The following is a 25,799-nucleotide window of genomic DNA, read 5'->3' on the forward strand; positions in this document are numbered from 1 at the left end:
ATAAATCAAATGATGATCGATAAAAATGATGAGATCCAAAATAATTCAATCAATATCTCAATATTCTCAAAATTGAGAATATTCTTCAGACTAGTTTGATAAAAAATATCAACAAAAAATCGAGGTAATAGTGTGGGTGTATGCGTTTATGCGCCGTAAATTCTGTTTGTTGATCAATCGTTTGTCAAATTGATTGATTGATTGATTGACACCAAACAAATATATTTTTTATTTTTGCAAAGTTTTTTCGTCAAATAACACAATGTTGATGATAACAATGGAATGATGATGATGATGATGATGGGGTGATGTTGATGATTAACGTAACAACGAACAAACAAAAAAACAAACATCAAAAGTGAAGAAAGTTCGGTAAAAAAAAAACATTCGATTCGAATGTTTTTTTTTTATGTTGTCGGTGTGTGTGTTGCTGCTGTGTATAGCTGGCTCGATCGTTGTTCGACATGGATCGCCATGGATATTTTTTTTGGTTGTCGATGTGATATCATCATCATCACAAACCAATATTTATCTGGTACGTGTCACGCAGCATGCAAAACTATATAGAGATGTATATATTTGATTTTCTGATTTAATAAATCTTCAATGATGAACAAACGAATATCAATACACATCACCCGAAAAAAAAATCAACAACTAAGGATGGAAAACACACACAAAAAAAATTTTAATTTCGCAAATAATTATGGATAGCTCGGTTTTCTATATTTTTTCTGGTTAGTTTCGTTGGTTGGTTGGTTGGATAGCTGAATGTTGTTTGGATTGATGATGATGATGATGATGAGAATCCAATAATTATGCCACTGCCGCAGCTGTGTGCGTATATGTATTTATCGTATATGTGTTTTATATATGTTTGCCATATAGCAATTTCGAGGATTGAGGATGAGGATAATGCATCATTATGATGATGATGATGATGGCCCATCAACGCAAGCCGCTAACCAAAAAAAAAAAAAAAAATTGGCCCAAAATATAACAGCGCGCGCGCCACGTTTTTTTTTCGTTTGTTAGATAGAATGTAGATTTTTCCATCATTCTATTGCTCCCATTTTGGATTTTTCTGGTTTGGTTTTCGATAGAATAATCATCATTGAATTGAAAAAAAACAAATGGATTGTATGTCGCACTGCGCGCACAGCCGACTATATTTTTGGCTTTCTCTTTCAATACTTACGCTATAGTTTGCGTATCCAATTTTTTTTATATAGAGATTTGTTTGCTTTTTGGTTAAAAATGCTTGACATTCGAGGACAACAATCAAGCAAGATGCTACCAGAAAAATGATGATCCTCTCCCATTTTCATTTTTCATTTTCTCTGACTACTGACTGGAGGAGTAGACTTAAATTCTGTATGGTTTGTGCTATACGAGGATTCATTCATTCGTTCGTTGTTCATTGATGATGATTACATGTCGCGTATGATGATGATAAAAAATATGATGCGCGTACTCGGTACGCGCCTGGATACAAAAAAAAAAAATATATTCAGTAAAAACTTTGGTTTCGGATTGAAAAGGAAGCAGCAGCACAGCAGTTGTTGTTGTTGTTATTATAATAATATTGCCGCTGGCTGAAAATAGCGGTAATTTTATTTAGCTGAAAAGAATTTGGCCGGAAAAATTCGTAGTGGTGGCGGTGGCAAATTTGTTTTATATAATCAACAAAAATTATTGACAATTTATAATGGCGCATTAATTTTTCATTTACGCCAGCTTTTTTTATAAAAAAAAAAATCATATTTTCAAAATTCTACGAAATGTTCTTATTCGAATCATTGATGAGTTTTTACCGGAAAATACAAAAAAAAACAGAAGAAATTATTTTCCGGGAAAATTTTCTTTTAAATCATTATGATGATGATTCGATTTCCGGGAAAATTATCACATTCGAAAATATTTTTTTTCTTTCAAAAAAATTTCTTTGCAATTAGTTTATGTTTTTTTATTAATTAATATTTAATAATAAATTATCATCGCAGAAACACAAAGAACAGGAATTCACGATAGGAAAAAAAAATCAATCATTAAAAATGTAAATGTGTTTGTATTCTGTGTATTTGTAAAAAGGGCAACAAAAATTTCATCTACCTAATTAATTTATCTATGTTTGTGTGTGTGTGTGTGTGGGTGGAAGGTGGGTGTGAATGATATATTCATTTCATTTCATTCAAAATAAATTTCATTATTTGATTATTACAAATAAAAGAGAAAGAAAAAAAAATCCAACTAACCAACGAATATATTTTGTAATTGGTAAATGATGTTTCTATTTTTTTTTTAAATATTAATTTTGTTTTTTTTTTGTTTTAAGAGTTTTTTGGTTTCTTTTTTTTGTTTTGATATTCAATTTTATATAATAATTAAACTAAATCATAAGGATGTTTTACCATTTTGGATATGGAAGAAGTGAACAAAAAAGTTTTTTTTGTGTGTTTTTTTCGGGGGGATGAATATAAATTGTGTCTTGGTACAAAGAGTTTTACAGTGTGTAATTTTTTTTTCGAAAGCAATAATCAACATTATATACAACGATTGTTTTGTTTTGTTTGCCTAATGTTTTTTTTGTTTGTTTGTTTGTTTCATCCATCGGTAATTAAATTTAATTTCAACAATATGCATAATCGAATTTTTGTTTTGTTAATTTATCACCATATTCGATGGAAAAAAACAACACAATACAGATGTTAATTAATGAAGAAAGAAAAAAAATTTTATGTAGAAATGAATTGAATATAATGTTGTTATTATTATTATTATCATTATTATTATTAATTGTTTAGTTGTTTGTTTAATTTTCCTACAAGAAATAATCTGGTGTACGTCTTGTAACATGTGGTTCACCACGTTTAGGCGCTGGATCAAATTGTAAAAATGTATAATTAAGTGTATCATCTAATTCCATGATTGCAGCCTGATTACCACAACGATAACAATAATTCGGTGCTGAAAATATTGTAACAACATTATGATCATGACACCAATTAAAACCTTCCATTACTAATTGATGAGCACGTGCGACCAATGTTAGGCCATTTGTATGATTAAATGTTTCTGATATATCATGACCAAAAGTATAGCCAGCACCACGTGGTGAAATACCCCAACCACCACGATCATCCGGATCCGACCATAATAGATCACACATCGGTCCTTCATGTGGTACCTCTTGTAAACGATCCAAAGCACGGATATGATCCAATGTATCAATAGATGGTGAAAGACCACCATGTAGGCAAAATATTTGTCGGTCAACTGATCATCATCAAAGAAAATAAAATTATTAATTCATTAACAAAACATAAACATTATTTTTAGTACAAACATACCCAAAGCAGTTAACGGTAGATAATCAAAAAGATCGGTAAAATATTTCCATACATTTGAAGTACCATATTTTCTTAAACATTCATCATAAAAACCATATACCTGTGTAATTTGTCTTGATTCATGATTACCACGTAATATTGTTATACGATCCTTATAACGAACTTTTAATGCAACCAATAATGTAACCGTTTCAACGGAATAATAACCACGATCAACATAATCACCCATAAATAGGTAGTTTGTATCTGGTAATCGACCTATGATAATTAATATTTTTTAAAAAGAAAAAAAATAACATTTAGATAACATCATTATTACACGTGTATAATGTATTTTGTTTGTTCAATTTTTTTTTATCAAAAAAGTACAATCGTATATTTAGCAATAAAAAAAAAGTAAAATGAAAAAAACTATTCCCTATCATCAAATATCATAAATTATTGGCAAATGTAAATTTGGAAAAAAATGAATCATCTAAAATAAAAGTTTCCAATTTCTTTGGAAAAAAATTCATGATCAAATTACCAGCATCCACACACCAAGACAACAAAAATATTGAATTTAATCTCTTTCAATCCACATTTTATTCACCTGATTTAAGAATAAAGATGTCCTTTGTTCGGAAAAAAATCAACATTTCAATCATAAAATCAACTTTATGCAGATATTTTTTTCAATCTCTACAGCTGATTATTTAATAGCTGATAAATTTTTATTATTTTGTTTTTCTTTAATTGAAAACATTTATTGTTATGACTGATTTGATTTGAAAGAAAAAATAACCAAACAATTGATATGAAAAGGATATGGGAAAAGTCAAAATTGTTACACATCATCATCATCATCATTCTTAAAATCTAATCTCAAATCTAAAATAATAAACTAAATTCAATTCTAACATTATCACAATCAACAAAAAAAGAGAAAAACAAATCATAAAACATAACATAACGTTTAACAATTTTCGAAATAAAATTAGATTGCAATCATATGATAATTATCGATTGAAAATTTTTAATCATCATTCAATAATAAATTAATGGCGTATGCTATATTTTTATCATCATCATCATTATAGCCAAATACAATTATCATTTCATATCATATACTAAAAAATTCAATCAAATTATTTAATCTTTATCCAAACGCTATACAGATATTATTATGAATTGAATAATCATTTCATTTTCAATGAAAATGATTAGAAAAATAGAGAAAGAAACAAAAATTATACATACCACCAATACGAAATAATTCCATTAGATCATGAAATTGTCCATGTACATCACCACAAACAGTAACTGGACATTTAACATCCTGTACATTTGATTCATTTGTCAATATATCTCGAGCTTTGTCACATAATTGTTTTACTTGTGATTCGGTCAATTGTTTACATTCCATTAATTGTTCAATCCATTGATCTAGATCTTTATTAAATTGTATCATATCACCACCAGCACCACTGGATATTTGTAATGTTGTTGTCGTTGTTGTTGTTGTTGGATTCGTTAATGTTGTTGTTGTTGCTGCTGCTGTTTGTTGATTGTTTGTTGTTGTTGATGATGTTGTATTATTATTATTAGATGATTCATTATCGGATTTATTTGCAGCTGCAGTGGTTGCTGTTGTTGTTGATCCACTTGCAGCTACATCACCACTTGAATTTGAAGACATTTTAATTTAATCTTGAATTTATTTTTATTTTTTAATTGATAAATCTTGTTTTCGGTTTTTTATTCGTTCGTTTTGATATGATACAGCAGTAAAAAAAGATTAATCAATTTTTTTTCACACACAGAAAAAGGTCAGTACAAAGAAATTGCTAAAAATAGAATCAGAATATGATGAATAGAAAAAAAAACAAAACGAATTAGTGACATTGAAACAAATTATTAATGGTAAAATATAGAAATGAAATTGAATAATGAATATTTTTGGGTGTGTGTTTTTAGTTTTTCATTTGGTGGATGGGTACATTATGATAATCATAAAGCCGATTATTATGGTATAGAAATTAGAGAATCTAGGTTGGATGAATTTGAAAATTTTTCAACAAAGAAAAAAAATTTTACTCACCAAATTGATTAGTAATCAGTTTTCTGTGCCTGTTTGTTAATTTAGTTGATTGTTTTGGAAAAACAAAAATTATTAAAATTTGAGGAGAAAAAAAAATTGATCAAAATCAGAATGAATATTTGATTTTGATGATGATGATGATGAGGATGTTGATGATAAAAACAGATGTGAAAAAAGTTTTTTTCTTCGCCTAAAATTGCTTAATTCCTATGGCCAAAAACTGCCGGTTATCGGATATTACAAATAATAATAATAATAATGGTAAAATATGCGGAAAAAACACAACTAACACACTAGATAAAATGAATGATATAATCAACAAGAACAAAAAGTAATAATGATTTTAAAAAAAAATATTCCAATTTCGATGCAAAATTGGATTCAAAAGTTTTTAAAAAAAAATGGAAATCCAAATTTCAATGATAATGGAGATGAGTCAAATTAAACCGATGGTTAATATAATTTTACCACACATTTAAGAAATGAAGAAAAACCAAAAAACCAGAAAAAGTGAAAAAAACACTCAGGGCAGATATTATTTTTTGTTGCTTCTTTCTTTCTTTCTTCTTTGGCGACATTCATCGAACCAACGAACAAACAAAACGCACAAAAAAAAACACCAAACAGGCAAAGAGAAAAGAATGGATTTGAGGAATGGCGAGTGGAAAACTTTTACAATGAATGACCCAAATTGGTAGTAGCATAGCAATAACAGGATCATTATCCGTTGATTTTTTTATAAAAAAATTTGAATTTTTTTTTCAATATTTTACTTTACTACTGCCACTGCCACTACTACTGTAAACGATGAACAAACAATAAATGGATGATTACGCCCTTCACTTATTTCGGCAAATGTACATGCGGCATTTTATCTAATCTTTTTGCTACTTCTTTCTAATTTTGATTTCAAATTGTGTACTAAAGATGGCGTTAATGTTGAAGGAAAAAAAAATGTCGACATTTAAGAAATAAATTGATCGATAGATGGCAATAGTTTTTATGATTTTTTTTGTTTGGTCGAATTAAATATGAATTCGATGTGTTTGATGGATCAATGTTGCATAACCGGCAATAAAACAAATCCAATCTAATAAAAATTTCAGATCAATACGAAGAACATCGAACAATAATATAAAAAATGATTGTTGATAAATGTTTATTTCTTTGAATTTTAAAACTTTTGCACATTTTAATGGTGATGATTTTTTTCTTGATGATATTGTTTGAGTTGGACGAACTTTACGTAATTTTCGTAACATAAATCCTTCAATTTGATTGAAATTTTGTAAAACTTTACGATTCATCGATAAAAGACCAAACCAAAATATTATTCTAAATAGAACATCAGAAAAATACCATAAATTAAGAGGAAAATTAGTCATTGCTGCATCGTTTAAAGATATTGTAATGATGACTGATGTATGAATTAGATGAATGGTGGTTAGTATTGAAAATATTCGCTGTAATCGATTATTCAATTCAGCTAATTCTTTCATTTCTTCAAAAAGATCTCGACATTTTGTGATTGATGATTGATTTTTCAATGTATGGCGTATTGGTTCGATTCTTTTGCTAATCTTTGCCAATGATGCCGATATCGCACATCGTGATCGTCTCAAATAACAATTTTGACATTTTCTTACATTAGCCAATTGTGCTGCTTGTTTTTCATTATCATCATTCAGATAACGTTGACGAATTTGTTTCAACACATGAAGATTAGCCAATTGAATGAAATATAAAAAAATCCATGTAACTGAACAATACAATATAAACAATTCAATTGCAAATAATGTTCGTAAATCATACGTATAGTATGGTAAAAATTTTCTTAACCAAAGTAAATATGTTGGAATCGAACTTGCCGAAATAAAAATCAGAATTGATTTATGTGAAACTCGAACCGATGAAAATGTTGATGATTTTAAATATTGTATTAAACAACGTCCATAAATCAAATATGTAATAATATAGGATAGATAAAGACCAGGAAAAATGAATAGACCACATATTTTAATGAAATAATACATCAGATATTGATCAGATGTTATTAATCGTTCCAATCTTATTTTCATTGGTTTTTGATCATATAATGAATAAAGTGTTAATAAATTTATAACAATATTCCATAACCAATTTATTATGCTGATTGAATTATTTAAAATCAATGGTCGTAATTGTATGCCAATAAAACCAAATGTATTGAGCAATAATCGAAATAATCGATGTGGTTCCATTATGGTTGATCATCATAATAATAATTAATGAATGAATGAATATCGTATTTCTGTCGTTAGTCAGGTAATGACTTTTTTGTTTAATTTATATTTCAACAACCAAAAAAAAAGAAAGTTTTTTTTTGTTTGACACAATTTTCAACATATATTCTTAATTACAATTATTAATTCAAGTTTTTTGTTTGTTTGTTTGTTTCTAATTTCCTTTTGTTTGTTGTAATTTTTTTATAGATGATTAAAGCTTTTATCGAAGAAACGCATGACATAAAACATGATCTTATTACATATTAATTTGATTGACAATTATTTCATTATCTGTCATGATAAACAAACAAAGTTTAATCATAGTATTTGATGGAAAAAATTGAACGAATTAATTTCAAAAAAGAAGTGTGCAGTGTGTTGGAAGTGTGAAACATTTTTTAAAAATCAAAGCCAACGAGTTTGATGTATTAATGTTGCATAACCGGCTATGAAACAAATCCAATCCAATAAAAATTTCAAATCAATACAAAGAACATCAAACAATAATAGATTAAATGATTGTTGATAGATATTCATCTCTTTAAATTTCATAACTTTAGCACATTTCAATGGTGATGAATTCTCTGTCGACGACGGTATTGTTTGATTTGGACTAACTTTACGCAGTTTCCTGAGCATAAATCCTTCAATACGATTAAAATTTTGTAAAACTTTACGATTTATTGTCAAAAGACCAAACCAAATTAACATTCGCAAAACTATTTCGGAAAAATATCCAAAATTATAAGGAAAATCAGCCATAGCCGCATCGTTCAAAGATATTGTGGTTACAATAGATGTATGAATCAATTGAATAATTATTATTAATGAAGATATTGGCTGTAATCGATTATTCAATTTTGCTAAATCTTTCATCTCTTCAAAAAGATTTCGACATTTTGTGATTGATGATTGATTTTTCAATGTATGTCGTATTGGTTCGTTTCTTTTGCCAATTTCAGCCGCTATCTCGCATTGTGATCTCTTTGAATATAAACTTTTACATTTTCTTGTGTTAGTGAATTTCACTGTTTGTTTTTCAATTTCATCATCCAGATAACGTTGACGAATTTGTTCCAACACATGAAGATTAGCCAATTGTATGAAATATAATAAAATCCATGAAACGGTATTATAAAATGCAAATATTTGAATGCCAAGTAATGTTGATAAGCTAAATGTATCGAATGGTAAGAAATTTCTAAGCCAAAGAAAAAATGTCGGAATCACTAATCCAGCAATAATCATTAGATTATCAATTCTTGATGAGATTCGAACCGATGCAAATATTGATGATTGTAGATGACGTATTAATCGATGTCCATAAATCAAATAAGTAATAATATATGAATGATAAATCACCGGGAATATAAATGAACCACACATTTTAATAAGATAATACATTAGATATTGATCAGTTGACATTAATCGTTTTAATCGTGGATCAAATGGTTTTTGATCATGTAATTTATAAATTGATAATAAATTTATCAAAATATTCCATGACCAATTTATTATGCTCAACGAATCATTTAAAATCAATGGTCGTAATTGTACACCAAGAAAACCAAAAGTATTTAGTAATAATCGAAGTATTCGATGCTGTTCCATATTGTTCTTTCTTCACACTTTTTTTTCAAAATATCAGATGTTAAATGACATTATTTTTATTTTAATAATTATCTTTAATAATCAAAATATTCATAATAACTAATTTCCTTTTTGTTGTTCCTAAAAAATTCATCATCAATAATTATTAACTTTCATCAACAAAAAAAAAAAAACGCATGACAAGATATGGATAAAATGACATTTTTAATTATTAGTCTGACTAATAATTGTTGCATAACCGGTTAAGAAAATAATCCAATCCATAAACAGAGCCGAATCAATGGTAAAAAAATCAAACATTAACAATGTGAATGATTCACGAAAAATATCCATTTCTTTATATTTGAAAATTTTATTTCGTTTCATAAATGATGATTTTTTCATTCGTTTCAAATCACCATCATACAGAATGATTCGCAATAATTTTTGTAATGAATTTTGAATTTGATCAAATTCAGCCAGAACAATTCGATTGATCAAACAAAAACCAATCCAAAGACTTACACGTAAAGGAAATTCAATTATAAAACTATAACTAAATTCTACACCAAAAGCAGCAAAGTTTGTTGTGCTTATGATAAAAAATGAAGAAGTATCTAGTATATGTGCTAATAGTAAATATGAACGAATCGATTGTATCATTGTATTTAAATTGGCCAAATTTTTGATATCATTGAAAAGATTTTCACATGTTTCATTTGTAATTGAACAATGATTTTCGACATTTTTTCCTTTGGTCCATTGTTTTTTCTGCCATATTGAAGCCGAATTTCGTCGTGATTTCAAATGATTACGTTTAATAATCAACGATAAAGTTCGATAATAACAATGTTTCATAAGATTTGATGTTTTTCGATTTTGATTTGATAATTTAGTAGATTTTAAATTTTCACCGATTGATGAACAATATTGATTTTTGATCTTTTTTAATATATTTAAATTAGCAAACTGATGAAAATATAACAGTATCCAAGTGACCGATTCATAAAAATAAAATATTTCAAAGGAAATCATTGTTGAAATGTCAAATTTCGCAGGTGTATTTATTTTCATCAAATACACAATAAAATTTTGTATAATCATGACAATTGATAATATTAAAATTGATTTTTGTTTAGAATATTGTATAGAAAGATAAATTGTTGATTGAAAACATTCAATTAATCGATGACCATTGATAAAATAACTTAATGTATAAGCATAATAGATTAGTGGAAATAATATATATGCATTAAATTTATTAAATTGCATCAGCATATACTCTTCGAATTTTGTTGTTCCATCATTTTTAAACAATGGTGATTGAAATGTTTTCACCATATAAATATTCAACAAAATGTTTGTAAAAAAATTGACAACACTACGAATTTCATTGAATTTTAATGGCGAAAGTTGAACACCACCAATGCTGAAATTGAAAAAATTTTAAAAATTTTCATTTTCATTTTATTTTCAAATTCAAAATACCTACCCATAAGTATTGACGATTAGATCCAAGAATCGATTTGTATTTTGTTTTTTATTATTCATTGTTTGCTGTTTGCTTTTGTTTCCCACTTCAAAATGAATAATAATTTTGTTTTCGATTATTTCTTACAAGTAAATAATTTAAAAATATTTACTTCCATTTACATTAATAGTGAATATTATCGATTTTCTATATAAATTACAATAATTATAGCATTTATAAATGGTATTAATCAGTCTGATAAATTAATGTTATGTAACCAATAATAAAACAGGATAAATGTAAAAGTGTAGAAAAATTTACATAATAATTTTGAAAAAGCCATAAACGAAATGAATCGCAAATCGATGTATTTGTTTCATTTTGATTAATATATTTAATGTATTGTCATCAAGATTATTATTATTATGATTATTTAATTGATATTTTCTTATTTGACGATCTAATCGATATTCAATTCGATCAAATTGTTCCAAAATTTTATTATTCATTTGACAAAGTTTTAGCCATAATATTAATCGTAAAGGTAGTGCTAAAACAGTACCAAATAAACTATCCAAACCTAAACTAATCATATAAGTAATATCGGCTATAAAATAGGATAAATTATCAAGTAATTGAATGATCAACATCCATGAAAATCGTTTACGAATTGGATCATTAAAATTTGATAATTTTCTAATAGCATTAAATATTTTTAGTAATCGTTTGATTTTGATTATTGAATTATTATTATTATTTGAAAAATTTTGATCATAAATTTGATTTAATGTTGACAATATTTTCCATTGATGAAAGAATATTAACAACCAGCTTACAATTAAATAATTTTGAAATATAAACATTGCCAACATGGCTACAGTATTAAAATATTGTGTCGACGATATTAGTTGTAATGTTGCAAAAATCCAATTCCACATAAGAATCATTATTGAATAGATCAACGATAAGGCCAATATTGAAACCATTTTGATAAAACTACATCGTGCTTTGAAAATTGGTGATCGAAGATATTCAATCATTTCATGGCCATACCGGATAAACCATACCATAAAACCGGTGTAAATGATAACAAAAATCAAATAATGATTAGCAATGTAAATATATGATAAAAGATATTGATCACTTGATTCTAATTGTGATATGATCATTGAAACATAATATGATTTATTGATGAAAATTACGTAGTAAAACCAAACATTCAAAAGGATATTCATCCACCAATTCAATAAAATCCATCGATTTTTTGGATTCCATCGTCGAAGTTGAACACCAGATATCCTATCATTTTGTATTAAAAAAGATTTTAGAAAAAGAAAAGAAACCATAATCAATCAAATCTAACCCGAAAATTTTCACTATCAATTGTATGGAATCATCATCAGTAATCGGTTTTTGTTGTTGTTCCATTGTTATGAAAAGTTTCAAGTTTATCAATAAAATGAAAATTATTCATTTTTTTGTGTCTATCGAAAACTTATCATCTAATCAATATCGTGACATTCTAATCAATTTAATCGATATTTATTAAAAAAAGAAAGAATGTCTTGCATTTCGATCAATAATTATGCCCATCCTATTTTTTTCATAAATATTCATAAACCTTGAATTTTATTTTCCCGAATAAAATGTTGTTAATTTACATTAATCTTCGATAATATTTTTACCTGTCTAATGTCGTAGATTTAATAAATCGTTTCAAAGGAAAAATATTTATGAAAAGAGTTAAAAGAACAACAAAATTATGAATCTTTACTTTCATTTTAAAAATATTTTTGGTTGTTGTTGTTGTTGTCGAAGTGAAAGTTGAACAAACCATACATATCAGGTTTTTTTTTAAATATTTATTTTGATCGGATTAGCAACATTTTTTTTCAATATTATCATAGATAATATACGATTGGTCATTGAATCCTGGATCGTGAAGATTATTTTTCCCCCCATCAAAGGTCAATGGTAAATTATTATTAGAATTTTTCTCGAGAATTATAAATTTTAAGTGGTCAATCAAACCAATGATGTTTGAACAGGTCTTGAAGAATTATTTTCAAAATAGATCAATGACCGCAATCATCTAATTATTCTTGTTCAATTAACAATGTTAGCTATAGCTAACTATATAAATGGCAATCGATTCCATATCAAAATTCATTCATTCACTTTCAACCAAAAAAAAACATCATCCTTAGCAAATTCACTTTTCTTCTTTGAAAAATAACAAAATGAAATTCGTATGTTTTGCAGTCTTGATATTTATATTATTTCAATCATTTAATTTTCTTTGATTTTTAAATAGACATTGTTATGCGCGACTTTGTTGGCCATCATTAATGCCATACTTGCTTATCAATATGAAAATTATCAAGCTGAATTACAATCAGCAGTTCAGCAGCCACAACCAACGGTAAGCTATGCAGACACTTCCGATGGATATATACCTGCCGGCAGTATAAGTATTCCAAGAGGAGTATATCGACAATCACAAACAAATGGAGGATATCAAGCTCAATCATCGGTTTACAGTAAACTTGGTGCTGATTCATACACAGCATCTATACGTGGATCACAACGTAATATTAAAGTTATTGATGTTCCATCAACATATTCATTACCAGCCGAAACAATGACAATACAAATACCTCCAAGTTCACAGCCATTAACTTTTATTCTTCAATCTCGATCGAGCGAATTGAATTTACAATCATCTCATAAATCGGATCCTGGTTCATATAAAGAAACGAATTCAGAAGATGGATTACATGTCCTTGTACATACAGTAACTCGACCAGTATTACAAGAAATACGTGAAATTATTACTCCATATCGTAGGGTGACACAAGAAATCAAACCAGTACAAGAAACGGCTGAAACATTGGTTGCCCAGGATAAACGTGGTTATAGTAACAATGCAGAATCTTCACCTGTACAACCAGCTAAACCAAAACAACAACAACAACAGCCAACTGCATTAGCACAAAAACCATTGAAATTGGCTCCATCACCAAAACCGCAGCCAAAATCACAATCACAACAACAAAATTACAGCCAAATTCAACAAAAATCAATGAAACCATTGGCAAAACAGCAACCAATCAATCGTCCGAACCCACCCGCACCAGCAGCACAAAAGCCAAAAACTTATTGAAAAAAATTAATTTAATATTCTCTCAATGATCTTATAATCAATGATTTAAAAATTGATGAAAAAATTAACCCTTTAATAAAAAGACCATATAATAAATTTGATAAATAAGAAATTGTTATCGAAAAGATGGCAGTCGCTTTAATAATTAAAAAAAAATGAAAATCATTAAAAATTTTTGTCAAGATGGTACTTCCATAAGGTTGGCCAACGATTTTTCCGAGTTTCCTTTGCTGTACATGATAAAATTTTTAAAAATTTTTTTATATCAATAAGATTCAATTTAATTGATCTTTGGTGAATATAATGCTAAAAAAAAATTCATTCAAATAAATCTTTATTTTATTCATGAGGCTTTTGGAAATTCACCTCTATGAATAAGTTCCACTTGTGAAATACGTGTTTCATGTGGTAACAGGCCTCGTCGTGGAAGGAAAGTATGTTTTAATGAATATTTTAATAAATTTGTCAATTGTGACATGTAGATATCCGAATAACGGAATAGACGACGAGAAAAATATGTTGGATTATGATGTGTACGAAAAATTGAACCAAATTGTGGATTAAACAATGTTTTAGCTTCAAAACGTAATGCATCACGTTGTTGTATTAATTGATTAAGGATAGCTTCATCTACATTATTTTCATTGCCTTCATCCACTAATTGTTGTAGAGCTTGTAATGCTGATACAGCCTCTTTAAATTCTGGACTATTATGCGTTTCGATTTCTTTTTCTAATTCGGCAATAATTGCACCAGTACGCCAACCAAAATTCAATGTTATATCAGCCAAATCAGAATAGATTTGATCGCCAAAATATATGACACGATTTGAATTCCAACCAGTCATTTTAAGTAAACCTGATACGGTACCTTCCATATAAATTTTATCTCTATCCAATGTTGATACACGATTCCAATTCATACGATCGCTGCCCAAATTGAATGTTCGAAACGGTCTATTTGTATGTGAATTAAGATAATCGGATTTGAAATAAGAATAGTAGCCATTAGGTAATTGATAATTACCTTGATTCTTTTTTGAAAAATGATGGTTTACGTGCCTGTACTACAATAACATCGAACAATGATCGCCAATCATCTCCAATCATATATTTCATTCCATTGTCACTGTAAAATGTGGAAAATAAAAATTAGAATTATCAATCAATAATGGATGAAAGTTGTAAAATACGAACACAAAATGAAACGGTGAATTTGTGATGAGAAATACTTTTTTATTATTTTTTCGTAGATGTTCCAAGAACACTGGTAAACGTTCATTTTTTTCCAAATAATTGGGTATTTTCTGTAAATCAAGCATTTTATGTATAACTGGATGAATACTCCTTATGGCATGCTAAATAGAATTTTTACATTATTACAATTTTTTTTCTATTTAATCATTTCTACTTACAGTAACATCATGATAAAGAATTTCTGGATAATATGGTATATTATTCTGGATAAAATTTTCAGTCACATTTGATAGTAGGCACATTTCAGGCACCGAAAATAGATCATTCAATTGTTTCATTCGTACATTTTCCTTTTTGGTTTTTAATTAGTGAAGAGAAAGAGAAAAAAAAATTTTAACATTATCAAATTAAAAAAAAAGATCAAACCACATACTTCATAGTTATCACCACGAATATATTGTCTTGGTATATAAAGACCATTGTAAAGACGTATAATTTCATCGCTTGGTACAGGTGATAATCCACGATACACTGAACCTAATTGTATCTGATGAAATGTATCGATTTTCATGAGAAAACCCTAATCATTAAAAAAAAAATAATTAATTATTTATTTATGAAATGCATGATGAAATTTGAAACTTACATTTTCAATATCATAATGAAGACCACGAATAGCAAAATCTGGAATGTAATCAAGCAATTCAATATCTTTTGGATACTAAATTTTGTTGTTGTTTGAAGAAATTAAAACAAAACTATCAGATTATAATTGTTTTAAAAATTTATCAATAATTTAAATACCAACCTGAAATTTATTAATCAACACATCACGACCTAAATCATAAATAAGATAATCAAGTGATTCTTTATAGCAGGCCAATGTATAATCATAATCAAAACCATAGATATCGATATCGGATAATGATAATTCATTATTAGTAAATACACCTTTTGGATCTACTTCACCACCACTATATGTAGCTATTACATTGAAAAATAAACAATCAATTTTTTTCTTTAAATTTTATTTTTTTTTAAAAATCAAACCTTTGAATGTTGATTTATAAATCTCGAGAATTTCTGTTTTTGTAAAAAAATTACTTTTATTTTCACTTTCAGTAATGAATTTTTCATCATTACTACTGCTGCTGCTGCTGCTGTTATTATTCGAATATTTACGTTTTGATTGTCGATTCGTTGATTGTAAATTTTGTATATTCGAATTTTTCAATATCACATTATTATTATGGCTAATATTATCCTGTAAATCTGTAGCTAATGTTTGTAAAGCTCTATATTGTATACGACTAGGTTGAACTCTATTAATAATCAATGTCATTTGACGATTGATTGTATTCGTCATTCCAGCGATCAATTGTCGACAATGACATAATTTGATTGATGATGTTGATGATGACCATTTTAGCAACATTTTCATCATCTAACATCGAAAAAAAACAAATGAAAGACTTATTAGAAGAATTTTTTTTTGAAAAAATGATCAATTCAACAATGAACACATTCACAGATTATTATTGTTGTTGTTGTTGTTTATATTTCGAGGATTTTTTTTAGCAACAACAACAACAGCAACAAAATTTTTCAAGGCACCGGTGTCTTCTACAAATCTCATAAACAAAACTGTATCCATTCATATCAAACATGATACCATGAATATAATGATGATCATCATCATCAACCGATCAAAACCATTTATAATCATAATGATTACTTATTAATCACATATTATTATCGATTTGATTGAAACAGAATAATTCTAGTCAAACAATTTGTCATTTATTTTCATTTAAAATATATCGATTATTTCAAATAAAAAAATAATTCAATGAAACAATATAAATAATTTTGATGCAGAATGGGAGAGAAAAACACAATAATGGATTTTACAAAATTCTATCAACTATCGGTTAATTATTAATCATCATTAAAAATAATAGAAAGAAGAAATGTTTACAAATTTCACAACTTTTATAATTAGAATTATATTTCAAAAAAAAAAATTTACATATTAATTTTCATAGATTTTTTTTCATCTCGCTTTTTTTCAAAAAAAAAGCAAATATCAAATCGAACACAGTTGTGATGTGATAATAGATAATGTGTGTTTGTGTCTGTGATTTTTTTTTTTTTAAATGTGATGAAGAAAACATAGAAAATGATCGATTCATTTAAATCAATATTGACGATTATCGTCGATGTGTGTGTGTGTATGATGGGAATTTTTTTCCAAAAAAAAAATAAAAATAACATAAAAAGAAAATTTGTACTAAATTAAATGAAATCTTTTTGTTTTTCCCCATCATCATTTATTTTTATTCAATAAAAAATTTAAGCTTCGGTCAATTGTCCATCTTTTACATTGGTTGTTATTTCAAGTATTTTTATCGCTGGTTTTACTGTGTTGTTGTTATCATTGTCATTAGTATTGTTTTTTTGATTTATCAATTCTTTTGATTGTTTTTCGATTGATTCGGAATTCGATGTACTTTCAATATCGATTCGTGCAATTTTTATCGGTTTTGGATCAACATCATCTACTTCATCATTTTCATTATCAATCTTAGCGACATTACCATTGCCATCTTGCTCATTTTCTTTAGCAGATTTTTCTTGTTCTTGTTGTTGCTGTTCTTGTGTTTCATTTGTTTCTTTCTCAGCATCTTTTGTTTCTTCGGTATCATTTTCACGATTTTCTTCATTATTTTCCTCATTATCATTCTGTTGGATAACGAATGAAGGCCAATAACCATCTTCAAGTTTTCGTAGTTTAATCTCAATCTTTGACCTACACGGACTTATTTCATAACGTGATTCATTTGAATTGATTTCCTTATACAATTTAAATGTGACATTAGTAACGGCTGTAGGTAGATTACAAATCCAATTTAATGAATTATCTGTCAATATAATATTGATATCATCTTCATAGAATAAAAACGAACGATTTTCCATCAATTTTATGTTCGGCACATGAATAACAATGTTGATATATTTATCATCCTGATACCAATTATAATCCAATGATATTGGTTCCATCATCGATGCTTCTGGATGATTTGGATTATTCGTACGTGTCTGCGTAATAGTTATCGCATTCGTACTATTCTCTTTCGATTCAAATTCTGCAGCCGACAATAGACTATTAAGCTCTTTCTTTGCATCATGTAATGATACAATACCAATAAATGATTTTGGTCGATTACCACTTTTATCCGGTATTATTTCCAAACTATGCCATCGTTTACGATCGGCTTTTTTTAGATTGATAACCAATTTCGATGTATCCACTGCCCAATTACTATCCGGCACGACAACTGTTTTATAAAGATTAAAATGCATACGAAATTGTCGTCCATCCAATAATTGACACATGACATCAAGTGCATCATTAATAATGGTCACTTTTACATCATTCTCTTTAAGATTGGCTATCCTAATCGTTATGATTACATGCGATGTTGTTTGATACCAATCATATGGCACACGGGCGTTTCCAAAATTACCCGGACTTTGTTCTAACATAATTTTTTATGTAAAGAATTTTATCTAATAAAGAATAGAAACGAAAAAAAAAACATTAAAATAAAAACAATTGTAAAATGTCGAATGCATCAAATTTTGATCTTTTATCCATACCAATACAATTTCGAATGAAAATAAACTATAATATGTTTAATAAATACCAATTACCGGGTGCAATTAATTAGGATTGTTTAATCAAATTTTTGATATTCAATCGTTATTCGATCAAAATGATAATTATTTTTTTTCCCAAATCAAAATGTTACAAAATAACGATAAATGAACAGTGCGAAAAGCCAACGCAAAAAAATTGAAACACAATCGGATAATGGAGAAAGACACGAGATGGAGACGAAAGATGTACGGCTCACAGTTATGGACTCTATCAACAATTTTGGCCACATAAATGAATGGAGAGGGAGAAAGAGAGAAAGAAAGATATCGGCTCATTGAGCTATCGGCATAGATTATTACTATGGTCATGACGGTAATGAATGCCAAACATCACCGATATCATTAAGTATCCTGAATAATACTCGCGCGCTCTTGCCCAACACTGACAATCGTAGTGGTAACCCTATTTGTCTCAGTTTTTTTTACATTATCATTGTGATTGTTTAAAATTACCTTGGTTCCATTCGTAAACATACGTTGAATACAATATGCCTGTGTATCGTATTTCCAAACTTGGATAATAGGGTTATTAATGTATTTGTCGATTGTTACAATGATAATGGACGAGAATATCGATAGTTTTTTGTTATTTTAATTTTGATTTTTTTTGCCGCATGATATTGTTATTTATTGATTTTTTGCAAATTCTTAATTACAACCATTAATAAATAAGTTATAAAACAAATTCAACTATGTCATCTATGGTAGCAAATCAATCAGCTCGATCAGGTCCAATGGCTGACACTGAAGATAATGTGGATCGCGAAAAGGTTAGTTTTCTTATATGAAAAACTGACAATTGAATTTGATCATAATTTTTTTTTACAAATTTTCCAGAAATGTCCATTATTATTGCGTGTGTTCATCAATACGAGTGGTAGACACTATCATCTTTCGGAATATAGTCGTGGTAACGTGCCCAGTAAAGAAGTACAGATTTATACATGGATGGATGCAACATTGAAAGAATTGACCGGTCTGGTCAAAGAAGTAAATCAAGATGCACGAAAACCTGGTACTCGATTCGATTTCGCTCTAGTATTTCCTGATGCACGTAGTTCAACATATCGAATTCGTGATATTGGTATGACAATAAATGGACGAAAAGAACCAGATGATATGAAAACATTGGCACAATCGCGATTTCAAATTGGCGATTTTCTCGATGTAGCCATTTCGAGTGGCGTTGGTCCACGCGAATCCGATTATGATCGTACACGTTTATCTATTGGCAGTGGTGGTGGTGGTGGACCTCCAGCACGTGCTCGTTATAATGGTGACCGTGATCATTTTGTTGATCGACGGGACCGTAGAGATCGTCCTTATTGATTTTAGAGTTTTTTTTTGTATTTTTTATTCATCTTAAACATTAAATTCATCATTTGTATAATAAAACAAAAAATTACTTATTGAATTCTATTGAATTGGTTGTTTGAGTGCAGCTTTTGGATCATCTCGATAAAGTAAAAAATGTCCCTGAATTCTGGCCATTGAAATTGGCCGTGGATATGTACGGCGAACATGGCGAACAAATTCATCACCATCACTCGACGAACTTGTGGGAAAAAATCTTAGAAATGCGCGTTTCAATTGTCCATCACTAGCATCATCAATGAGTACTTTAACATCAACACGACCAGGTCTCGTTAATGTATCATCCAATAATTCCAAATGATTTGTGGTCATCATTAGTATTCGGGCATCTGATCCAACTACGCCATCTAATGTATTCAATAAACCAGAATATGTAACACGCGAAAGACCTTCCCAACGTTCTGGATGTCCATCATCCGTTCGTGGTCGTACCGAACAATCAATATCTTCAAGTAATACAAGCGAATCTTTTGGTGCAGTATTGACTAGATGTAATAAACGATCGTCGGTCAATGATGGATCGGATAGATTAAGTACACAAATCGAATAATTAAGATGACCAGCTAATGCAAATATGAATGAAGATTTTCCAGATCCAGGTGGTCCATGCAGTAAATAACCACGACGATATGGTATACCACGTTTATGATACCATTCGGCTGATGATAAAAATTGTTCAACATCAGTGACTATTTTTTCGGCTACACCATTATCAAGTATGACCGAATCGATTGGTCGTTTTGAACGTGCCTGTCCGAATACTCTCCATTCATGGCCAAATGGTACGTATGTGGCCGTTTTGTTTGCCGCTTCAGCCAATGCTATTGTTCGTGCTTCATCAAATATAGAATTGAATATTGATTTATCTCGACCTAAAGTGGTCAACGTAACAACTTCATATGGCCGACCGGCTAGAGCATCCATTTGTTCACGAACACGTTCACAACGAAATATTGAACCATGATATCGAAAAAAATGAATACCTGGAGATGGAATATAAGCAAATCGTGTAGAAATTCGTCCGGCCTGATCTTCATAGAATTCCGTACACATTGAAACATGTTGTGTTCGATATGATTGCCGTGTAATCCATTCCAAAATCCATTGATAACTTTTATCTGAACAAAAAGTTTTAAATTCCGAAAAATTACAAAAACATTATTTTCAAACCTTTTGAATTAACTTCGCAAGTAACAAATGCATAACGTCGAACACCGGCCCAAGCAATAATGGCAGCCTTACGACTAGCAGCTAAAGCTGCGGTCAAACCAACCAAACCAAAACCGGCGCCAAAATATGGATTATTCTGAAGCGATCCGATTAATTCACCGATAGCCATCATTGAAAATCCTGACCGGGCGACTATTTTAACCGAATAGATGTGACTAAAATTTAAATTTTGAAAATTTTATTTTATTTTTTCAATAAAACTTTTACCAAAAATAATCTGCAGTATAAAAAATGCATAAAAATGCAAGAAAGTGTAATTAAAAAAAAATAATTATAAAAAACATGTTCATTGATGATGAATTAAATTGATGCCAAACTAGTATGATGTTGTGGCTGATATTCAAAATCAAAATCCGGTGGTGATGGTGGCAATTCTGGTGCTTGATCCGGGATATTTAAACCTTCAATATCGAGCAAACGAAGTTTTACATCTAGATCTAATAACATTTCGACATCTTTTTTAGTTTCATTACTGGTCATATCATGTTGCAATAATGAATTTAGACCATCAATCCAATAATCAAATATTTCAGGTTTTCCGGCTACAAAACATAATGGTGGTGATTGTTGTCCATTAATCGAATCATCATCACGTGGTATCAGTGCAAATGCCAATGATGTGGTTGTTTTTTTACTCTTTGAATCACGCATATGTGGACATTCTTTACCAACAACCAAACGACCAGCATCAGCGATGTCAAATTTTGAAGTAAGTTTTTCATCTAGATTTTTACAATCTTCATCCACATCACCATATAATAATGTTTTATGATTTGGTGATAGACGACAATACCAGAATTTATCTTTTAATCTTTGACCTAAAAATTTAAAATTGAAAAAATCATATTAATCTGAAATAAAACTTTTATATACCTTTGGCAGTGTATTTATCAAATCTTGTACCACGAACAAGATAATTTAGACGATTTTCTCGTACAATTGTAGTCATTTCAGGTAATAATAATCGTTTTAATTCTTGAATTGCAGGCATTTCTTCTTTTCGTTGTTCACGTTTTAAACGTTCTTCACGCCAACGATGAGATATTTCGGTGTAACTTATTTTGGATAATTCTTTTTGAAAATTTTCAAAAGAAACTGTAGCATTAGGATTGGCAAGAATTTTATGAAATTTTTCTGCTAGAAAATCACAAGCTATATCTAGATCATTAAAAGTGGCATGAATTTCATGCCATGTTCGATTGAAAAGCGATAATCCTATGCTGAAAAATTCTTCCAATGGTTCTTCATGTTTCAATAACATAGGATAAAATTCATGTCCTTCATCACGAGGTGGTTTTCCAATACCCAATAGTTCGACAATCAGTGTAAGTATTCGAAATGATGCAATTATCAATGGACAATCATATGGTCTAGTTTCACCCGATGATGATTGATTGGCCATTATGAAACGAACAAATGATTCGTTATGTTTACCTGAATAATAACAAAGAAGATTTAATATCCATAATCCGGGTGGATCGGCAAAAATTTCGGCCGGTGTAGCTGGTGTGCCATTTGGTTTGGATGGCAGTAGACCAAATCGATCGACCGTTTCATTATTGTTGAGCATAAGAAGTGTATCATTGAATGAATTTGATTTATTCGAAACGGTTGAATTCGAACGATTCAAACCACAGGTGTTTGATGATTGACTATTTGTTGTTGTATTGTTTGTATTGAATTGATTTTTAATTAAATTATCCATTTCACTATCATAATTTCGACGTATTTCACGCCATTTTTCATTCGCTTGTTCTGGTGTAGCACCTTGATTTAATTGTTCATCATACGAACGAAGTAACAATGTTTGCAATACATATAATTGATGAGTGATTTCACTACCGTTATCACTGATTAAGATGAAAAATTAAAGATTGAACAAAAAAAAATGATCATCAAACAACAAAGACTTACGTAACATAACGTAGTATAGTTTCTTTAAATATTCGAAATTGATCTCGACGTTTCGATGGTTCTTGATTTTGTAAAATAGCATTGATCAAAGCCAATACATTTTGTTGAATATCGGGAAATTTTTCATGTTCCAATAAAAGTGATAATTTTTTTATTGGTAATTGTTCTCGAATTACTGGCAAGAATAATTTTGAAGCATTTAAAATGGCAGATTCAAGTATACTCAGTGATAGAATAAGAATTCGACGCTCTGCATCTGGTATCAAAGATGAATGATTTAATTGTTGTTGTTGTTGCTGAGATGGTTGAACAAGAATCATAAATTTATTACTGGAAATTAATTCAATAATACGTTCGATAAAATTTTTTTCAATTACAGCATTCGGTCCGAACCATCGTATAATATCATGTTCCAAAATTTTGGCAATTATATCCAAAATGTAACGTAATTCAAATTCATTGAATTTATTTGCAACAAACGATGTGATTAGTAATTGAAATCCTTTTTGTTCATCAAATTCGGCAACAAATGCTTGATCCGATGCATAAACACAAATTTTTTTCAATAATGGTAAACGATCTTGACATGTCCATTCACGTAATGATTGTTGAAATTCTTCCAATAATTTCGATACAACATATCGAACTGAGTAATAAAGTTCAATAACAGCACCTTGTGTAAAACATGAACGATATTGATGTTCTTCAGTAATAAATCTAAACAAATGTTGTGTTTCATCCAATGTCATAATAAGTGAATATTCTTTTTTTGCATCAAGATTCCAGAATTCACGACTATAATCAATAATTGATTGTATAGATGTTTTTTGACCTTTTGGCAATTGATATAGAAACCAACTCAACTAAAACCCACCACCAAAAAAATTGATTGAGAAATTCGATTCAAATAACCAATAATTAAACAATGAAATACCTTATCCGGTGATTTATTTTCATCTCTAAGTTCGGGATGAAGTTGTATTGCAAATTTAATAAGACTATTACCACCATCTTTAACATTGGATGAATTTTGTTCCATTTATGATCATATATTAAATGTTTTTATTATTATTATTTATTTGATTTCAGAGCGGAAGCAAAACAAAATAATTCTTTTGTTTAGTGGTTTGTTGTTGTTGTCACAAATTTGTTGTGACAACAATATATTAAAATGACAGTTATGCTTATGATATCTTATCCAAAAAAAAAAAAACAACAAACATTTCCTTTGGATTTGGCATGAAGGTGGAGTCAATATTGCATACGACTGATCACGTGATTAAAAATTTTACGAATTTTTACGAATGAATTTTATTTTTAAAAAATCTCTTGATATTTATGGAAAAAATTTTTTTTGTATATAAAAACAAGTTTGGAATAATTCAGCTATTCATGGGTTATTATTGTGTTTCATTTTTAGTGTAAATTGAATAATTTATCTATTTTTATGATGTTTTTGTTGGCCATCCAAAGGCAAATAAATTGAACATAATCCAAGAAATTGATTGATTGAGCTATTTAGGAGGAAAAAAAATTAATTTAAGCAAACAATCAATGATCGATTATCGATGACATTATTTACCTAGCCATCAAATAACGATGGATGATTGGTTCAAAAATGAAAATCATTAAAGTATACCACACAATTGCAAAAATTGTTCCAATGATTGCACCATGAATGCATTGATGCACATAATGATATAACAAATATGTTCTGTTAAAAAATAAACAATCAATCAATAAACAAGATTAATTAAAAGTAAATATTACCTGGAATGAAATACAAATGCAAAGCTAATCAGATCAAGACAAATGAGCATAAAACAGAACCAATATGGTTTCAATCGGCTAAGACGAAAACAAACACAAAATGATGAATAAACAACAAAGAATGCCATAAATTGACAATGACTTGATGGCCATCCATATGACGATGATCCAGATGGAGTTAAATGATCACGAAATTTATTTTCAGGTCGACCAGCTTGTGCATGATTCTTGAGTAAATAATTGATTGCTTCATTGATTAGCTGTCCAATGAAGAATAAAATCTATTTCAAAATAACAAATTAGAATCATTCAATTCAATAAATCGCATATACTAACCACATGAATATCGCGAACAAAAACTGTCAACGTAAAAAAAGCAATGATTATGGCGAATGGAAGTAATGATACAAAGGCTAGAAAATTTCCATATAAATCACCTGTAATAATATGAATCAATAAATAAAATTATAACTAACAAATTATTTATACCTTTTGGATAGACTACCAATGTTAAAGAAAGCGTTTTCCATTCTTCTGACATGATTTTTATCGATAAGTTTTACCGAAATAGAAAGTGTGGCATTTAAATCTAACATATGTTAATCACATGCATAAAGTACAAAAATTATCGATAGTATCGTCTTCTAAATCTTGTCATTAATCATAAAAGTGAATTT

At 28.8% G+C, this 25,799-nt stretch overlaps 10 protein-coding genes across 12 annotated transcripts; 2 read left to right on the top strand and 8 right to left on the bottom strand.

Moving 5' to 3' along the window:
* Nucleotides 1-2,116: 2,116 nt before the first annotated feature.
* mts (protein phosphatase 2 catalytic subunit mts) lies at nt 2,117-5,728 on the bottom strand. Its single transcript, XM_027345350.2, has 4 exons — nt 5,431-5,728; nt 4,590-5,176; nt 3,351-3,608; nt 2,117-3,276 (listed from the first exon to the last, which is right to left on the bottom strand). The coding sequence occupies exons 2-4, from the start codon at nt 5,026-5,028 to the stop codon at nt 2,822-2,824; spliced, it is 1,152 nt and encodes a 383-aa protein (XP_027201151.1). The 5' UTR covers nt 5,029-5,176; nt 5,431-5,728; the 3' UTR covers nt 2,117-2,821.
* A 66-nt stretch (nt 5,729-5,794) lies between these two features.
* On the bottom strand, nt 5,795-7,670 carry LOC113795158 (uncharacterized). The gene has a single exon (XM_027345349.2). The coding sequence runs from the start codon at nt 7,668-7,670 to the stop codon at nt 6,456-6,458; it is 1,215 nt and encodes a 404-aa protein (XP_027201150.2). The 3' UTR covers nt 5,795-6,455.
* A 398-nt stretch (nt 7,671-8,068) lies between these two features.
* Nucleotides 8,069-9,305, bottom strand: LOC113795150 (uncharacterized). The gene has a single exon (XM_027345338.2). The coding sequence runs from the start codon at nt 9,303-9,305 to the stop codon at nt 8,100-8,102; it is 1,206 nt and encodes a 401-aa protein (XP_027201139.2). The 3' UTR covers nt 8,069-8,099.
* Nucleotides 9,306-9,509: 204 nt separating this feature from the next.
* LOC142645095 (uncharacterized) lies at nt 9,510-12,818 on the bottom strand. Its single transcript, XM_075820396.1, has 5 exons — nt 12,119-12,818; nt 11,581-12,054; nt 11,096-11,451; nt 10,366-10,567; nt 9,510-9,525 (listed from the first exon to the last, which is right to left on the bottom strand). The coding sequence occupies exons 1-5, from the start codon at nt 12,181-12,183 to the stop codon at nt 9,510-9,512; spliced, it is 1,113 nt and encodes a 370-aa protein (XP_075676511.1). The 5' UTR covers nt 12,184-12,818.
* Nucleotides 12,819-12,884: 66 nt separating this feature from the next.
* On the top strand, nt 12,885-14,043 carry LOC113795167 (uncharacterized). Its single transcript, XM_027345359.2, has 2 exons — nt 12,885-13,004; nt 13,070-14,043. The coding sequence occupies exons 1-2, from the start codon at nt 12,996-12,998 to the stop codon at nt 13,916-13,918; spliced, it is 858 nt and encodes a 285-aa protein (XP_027201160.2). The 5' UTR covers nt 12,885-12,995; the 3' UTR covers nt 13,919-14,043.
* A 192-nt stretch (nt 14,044-14,235) lies between these two features.
* On the bottom strand, nt 14,236-17,273 carry Nt5c (5' nucleotidase C). 2 transcript variants are annotated; one of them, XM_075820257.1, is made up of 9 exons: nt 17,144-17,273; nt 16,165-16,558; nt 15,923-16,098; nt 15,761-15,835; nt 15,548-15,694; nt 15,333-15,464; nt 15,115-15,275; nt 14,945-15,046; nt 14,236-14,874 (listed from the first exon to the last, which is right to left on the bottom strand). In XM_075820257.1, exons 2-9 carry the CDS (start codon nt 16,556-16,558, stop codon nt 14,262-14,264), a joined length of 1,800 nt encoding a protein of 599 aa, XP_075676372.1. In that variant the 5' UTR covers nt 17,144-17,273; the 3' UTR covers nt 14,236-14,261. The 2 variants fall into 2 exon arrangements, with proteins under 2 accessions (XP_075676372.1, XP_075676371.1); XM_075820256.1 differs by lacking the exon at nt 17,144-17,273 and adding an exon at nt 16,787-16,855.
* A 141-nt stretch (nt 17,274-17,414) lies between these two features.
* Nucleotides 17,415-19,067, bottom strand: LOC113795163 (uncharacterized). Of its 2 annotated transcripts, none has more exons than XM_027345355.2 (2): nt 18,829-19,067; nt 17,415-18,684 (listed from the first exon to the last, which is right to left on the bottom strand). In XM_027345355.2, exon 2 carries the CDS (start codon nt 18,658-18,660, stop codon nt 17,467-17,469), a length of 1,194 nt encoding a protein of 397 aa, XP_027201156.1. In that variant the 5' UTR covers nt 18,661-18,684; nt 18,829-19,067; the 3' UTR covers nt 17,415-17,466. The 2 variants fall into 2 exon arrangements, with proteins under 2 accessions (XP_027201156.1, XP_027201155.1); XM_027345354.2 differs by having other exon boundaries at nt 18,775-19,066.
* A 350-nt stretch (nt 19,068-19,417) lies between these two features.
* Nucleotides 19,418-20,248, top strand: Bin1 (histone deacetylase complex subunit SAP18). Its single transcript, XM_027345361.2, has 2 exons — nt 19,418-19,604; nt 19,672-20,248. The coding sequence occupies exons 1-2, from the start codon at nt 19,527-19,529 to the stop codon at nt 20,161-20,163; spliced, it is 570 nt and encodes a 189-aa protein (XP_027201162.2). The 5' UTR covers nt 19,418-19,526; the 3' UTR covers nt 20,164-20,248.
* On the bottom strand, nt 20,164-24,509 carry LOC113795161 (engulfment and cell motility protein 2-like). Its single transcript, XM_027345352.2, is given in 6 exon segments — nt 20,164-21,358; nt 21,360-21,593; nt 21,812-22,256; nt 22,312-23,288; nt 23,353-24,215; nt 24,287-24,509. Coding segments are annotated over 6 exon segments (3,732 nt in total). The 5' UTR covers nt 24,392-24,509; the 3' UTR covers nt 20,164-20,250.
* Nucleotides 24,510-24,638: 129 nt separating this feature from the next.
* On the bottom strand, nt 24,639-25,752 carry LOC113795168 (dolichyldiphosphatase 1-like). The gene is made up of 5 exons (XM_027345360.2): nt 25,612-25,752; nt 25,459-25,559; nt 25,123-25,403; nt 24,935-25,066; nt 24,639-24,866 (listed from the first exon to the last, which is right to left on the bottom strand). The coding sequence occupies exons 1-5, from the start codon at nt 25,661-25,663 to the stop codon at nt 24,788-24,790; spliced, it is 645 nt and encodes a 214-aa protein (XP_027201161.2). The 5' UTR covers nt 25,664-25,752; the 3' UTR covers nt 24,639-24,787.
* Between the last annotated feature and the right edge of the window lie 47 nt (nt 25,753-25,799).

Source organism: Dermatophagoides pteronyssinus, unplaced genomic scaffold, assembly GCF_027571235.1.
Source record: "Dermatophagoides pteronyssinus isolate colony J.1.1.1.1 unplaced genomic scaffold, Derpt_VIB-CSIC_2022.12 sq0006, whole genome shotgun sequence".
Classification (NCBI taxonomy): Eukaryota; Metazoa; Arthropoda; class Arachnida; order Sarcoptiformes; family Pyroglyphidae; genus Dermatophagoides; species Dermatophagoides pteronyssinus.

Excerpts from the sequence above, each read along its gene's own strand:
- LOC113795168 (XM_027345360.2), bottom strand. The coding sequence starts at position 25,663 with ATGTCAGAAGAATGGAAAACGCTTTCTTTAACATTGGTAGTCTATCCA. Across the intron at positions 25,404-25,458 it reads TTGTTCGCGATATTCATGTG|ATTTTATTCTTCATTGGACA; the intron begins GTTAGTATATGC and ends ATTTTGAAATAG. Across the intron at positions 24,867-24,934 it reads CATCGTTATTTGATGGCTAG|CTCAATCAATCAATTTCTTG; the intron begins GTAAATAATGTC and ends CCTCCTAAATAG.
- Bin1 (XM_027345361.2), top strand. The coding sequence starts at position 19,527 with ATGTCATCTATGGTAGCAAATCAATCAGCTCGATCAGGTCCAATGGCT. Across the intron at positions 19,605-19,671 it reads ATAATGTGGATCGCGAAAAG|AAATGTCCATTATTATTGCG; the intron begins GTTAGTTTTCTT and ends CAAATTTTCCAG.
- LOC113795158 (XM_027345349.2), bottom strand. The coding sequence starts at position 7,670 with ATGGAACCACATCGATTATTTCGATTATTGCTCAATACATTTGGTTTT.
- LOC113795150 (XM_027345338.2), bottom strand. The coding sequence starts at position 9,305 with ATGGAACAGCATCGAATACTTCGATTATTACTAAATACTTTTGGTTTT.
- LOC113795163 (XM_027345355.2), bottom strand. The coding sequence starts at position 18,660 with ATGTTAGAACAAAGTCCGGGTAATTTTGGAAACGCCCGTGTGCCATAT.
- Nt5c (XM_075820256.1), bottom strand. The coding sequence starts at position 16,840 with ATGATTATAAATGGTTTTGATCGGTTGATGATGATGATCATCATTATA. Across the intron at positions 15,836-15,922 it reads TGTTGATTAATAAATTTCAG|TATCCAAAAGATATTGAATT; the intron begins GTTGGTATTTAA and ends AACAAAATTTAG. Across the intron at positions 15,276-15,332 it reads TTCTTTATCATGATGTTACT|CATGCCATAAGGAGTATTCA; the intron begins GTAAGTAGAAAT and ends AATTCTATTTAG.
- mts (XM_027345350.2), bottom strand. The coding sequence starts at position 5,028 with ATGTCTTCAAATTCAAGTGGTGATGTAGCTGCAAGTGGATCAACAACA. Across the intron at positions 3,609-4,589 it reads GGAATTATTTCGTATTGGTG|GTCGATTACCAGATACAAAC; the intron begins GTATGTATAATT and ends TAATTATCATAG. Across the intron at positions 3,277-3,350 it reads TCTACCGTTAACTGCTTTGG|TTGACCGACAAATATTTTGC; the intron begins GTATGTTTGTAC and ends GATGATGATCAG.
- LOC142645095 (XM_075820396.1), bottom strand. The coding sequence starts at position 12,183 with ATGGAACAACAACAAAAACCGATTACTGATGATGATTCCATACAATTG. Across the intron at positions 12,055-12,118 it reads TTGATAGTGAAAATTTTCGG|GATATCTGGTGTTCAACTTC; the intron begins GTTAGATTTGAT and ends ACAAAATGATAG. Across the intron at positions 11,452-11,580 it reads TATTTAATTGTAAGCTGGTT|AAAATTATCAAATTTTAATG; the intron begins GTTAATATTCTT and ends TAATGCTATTAG.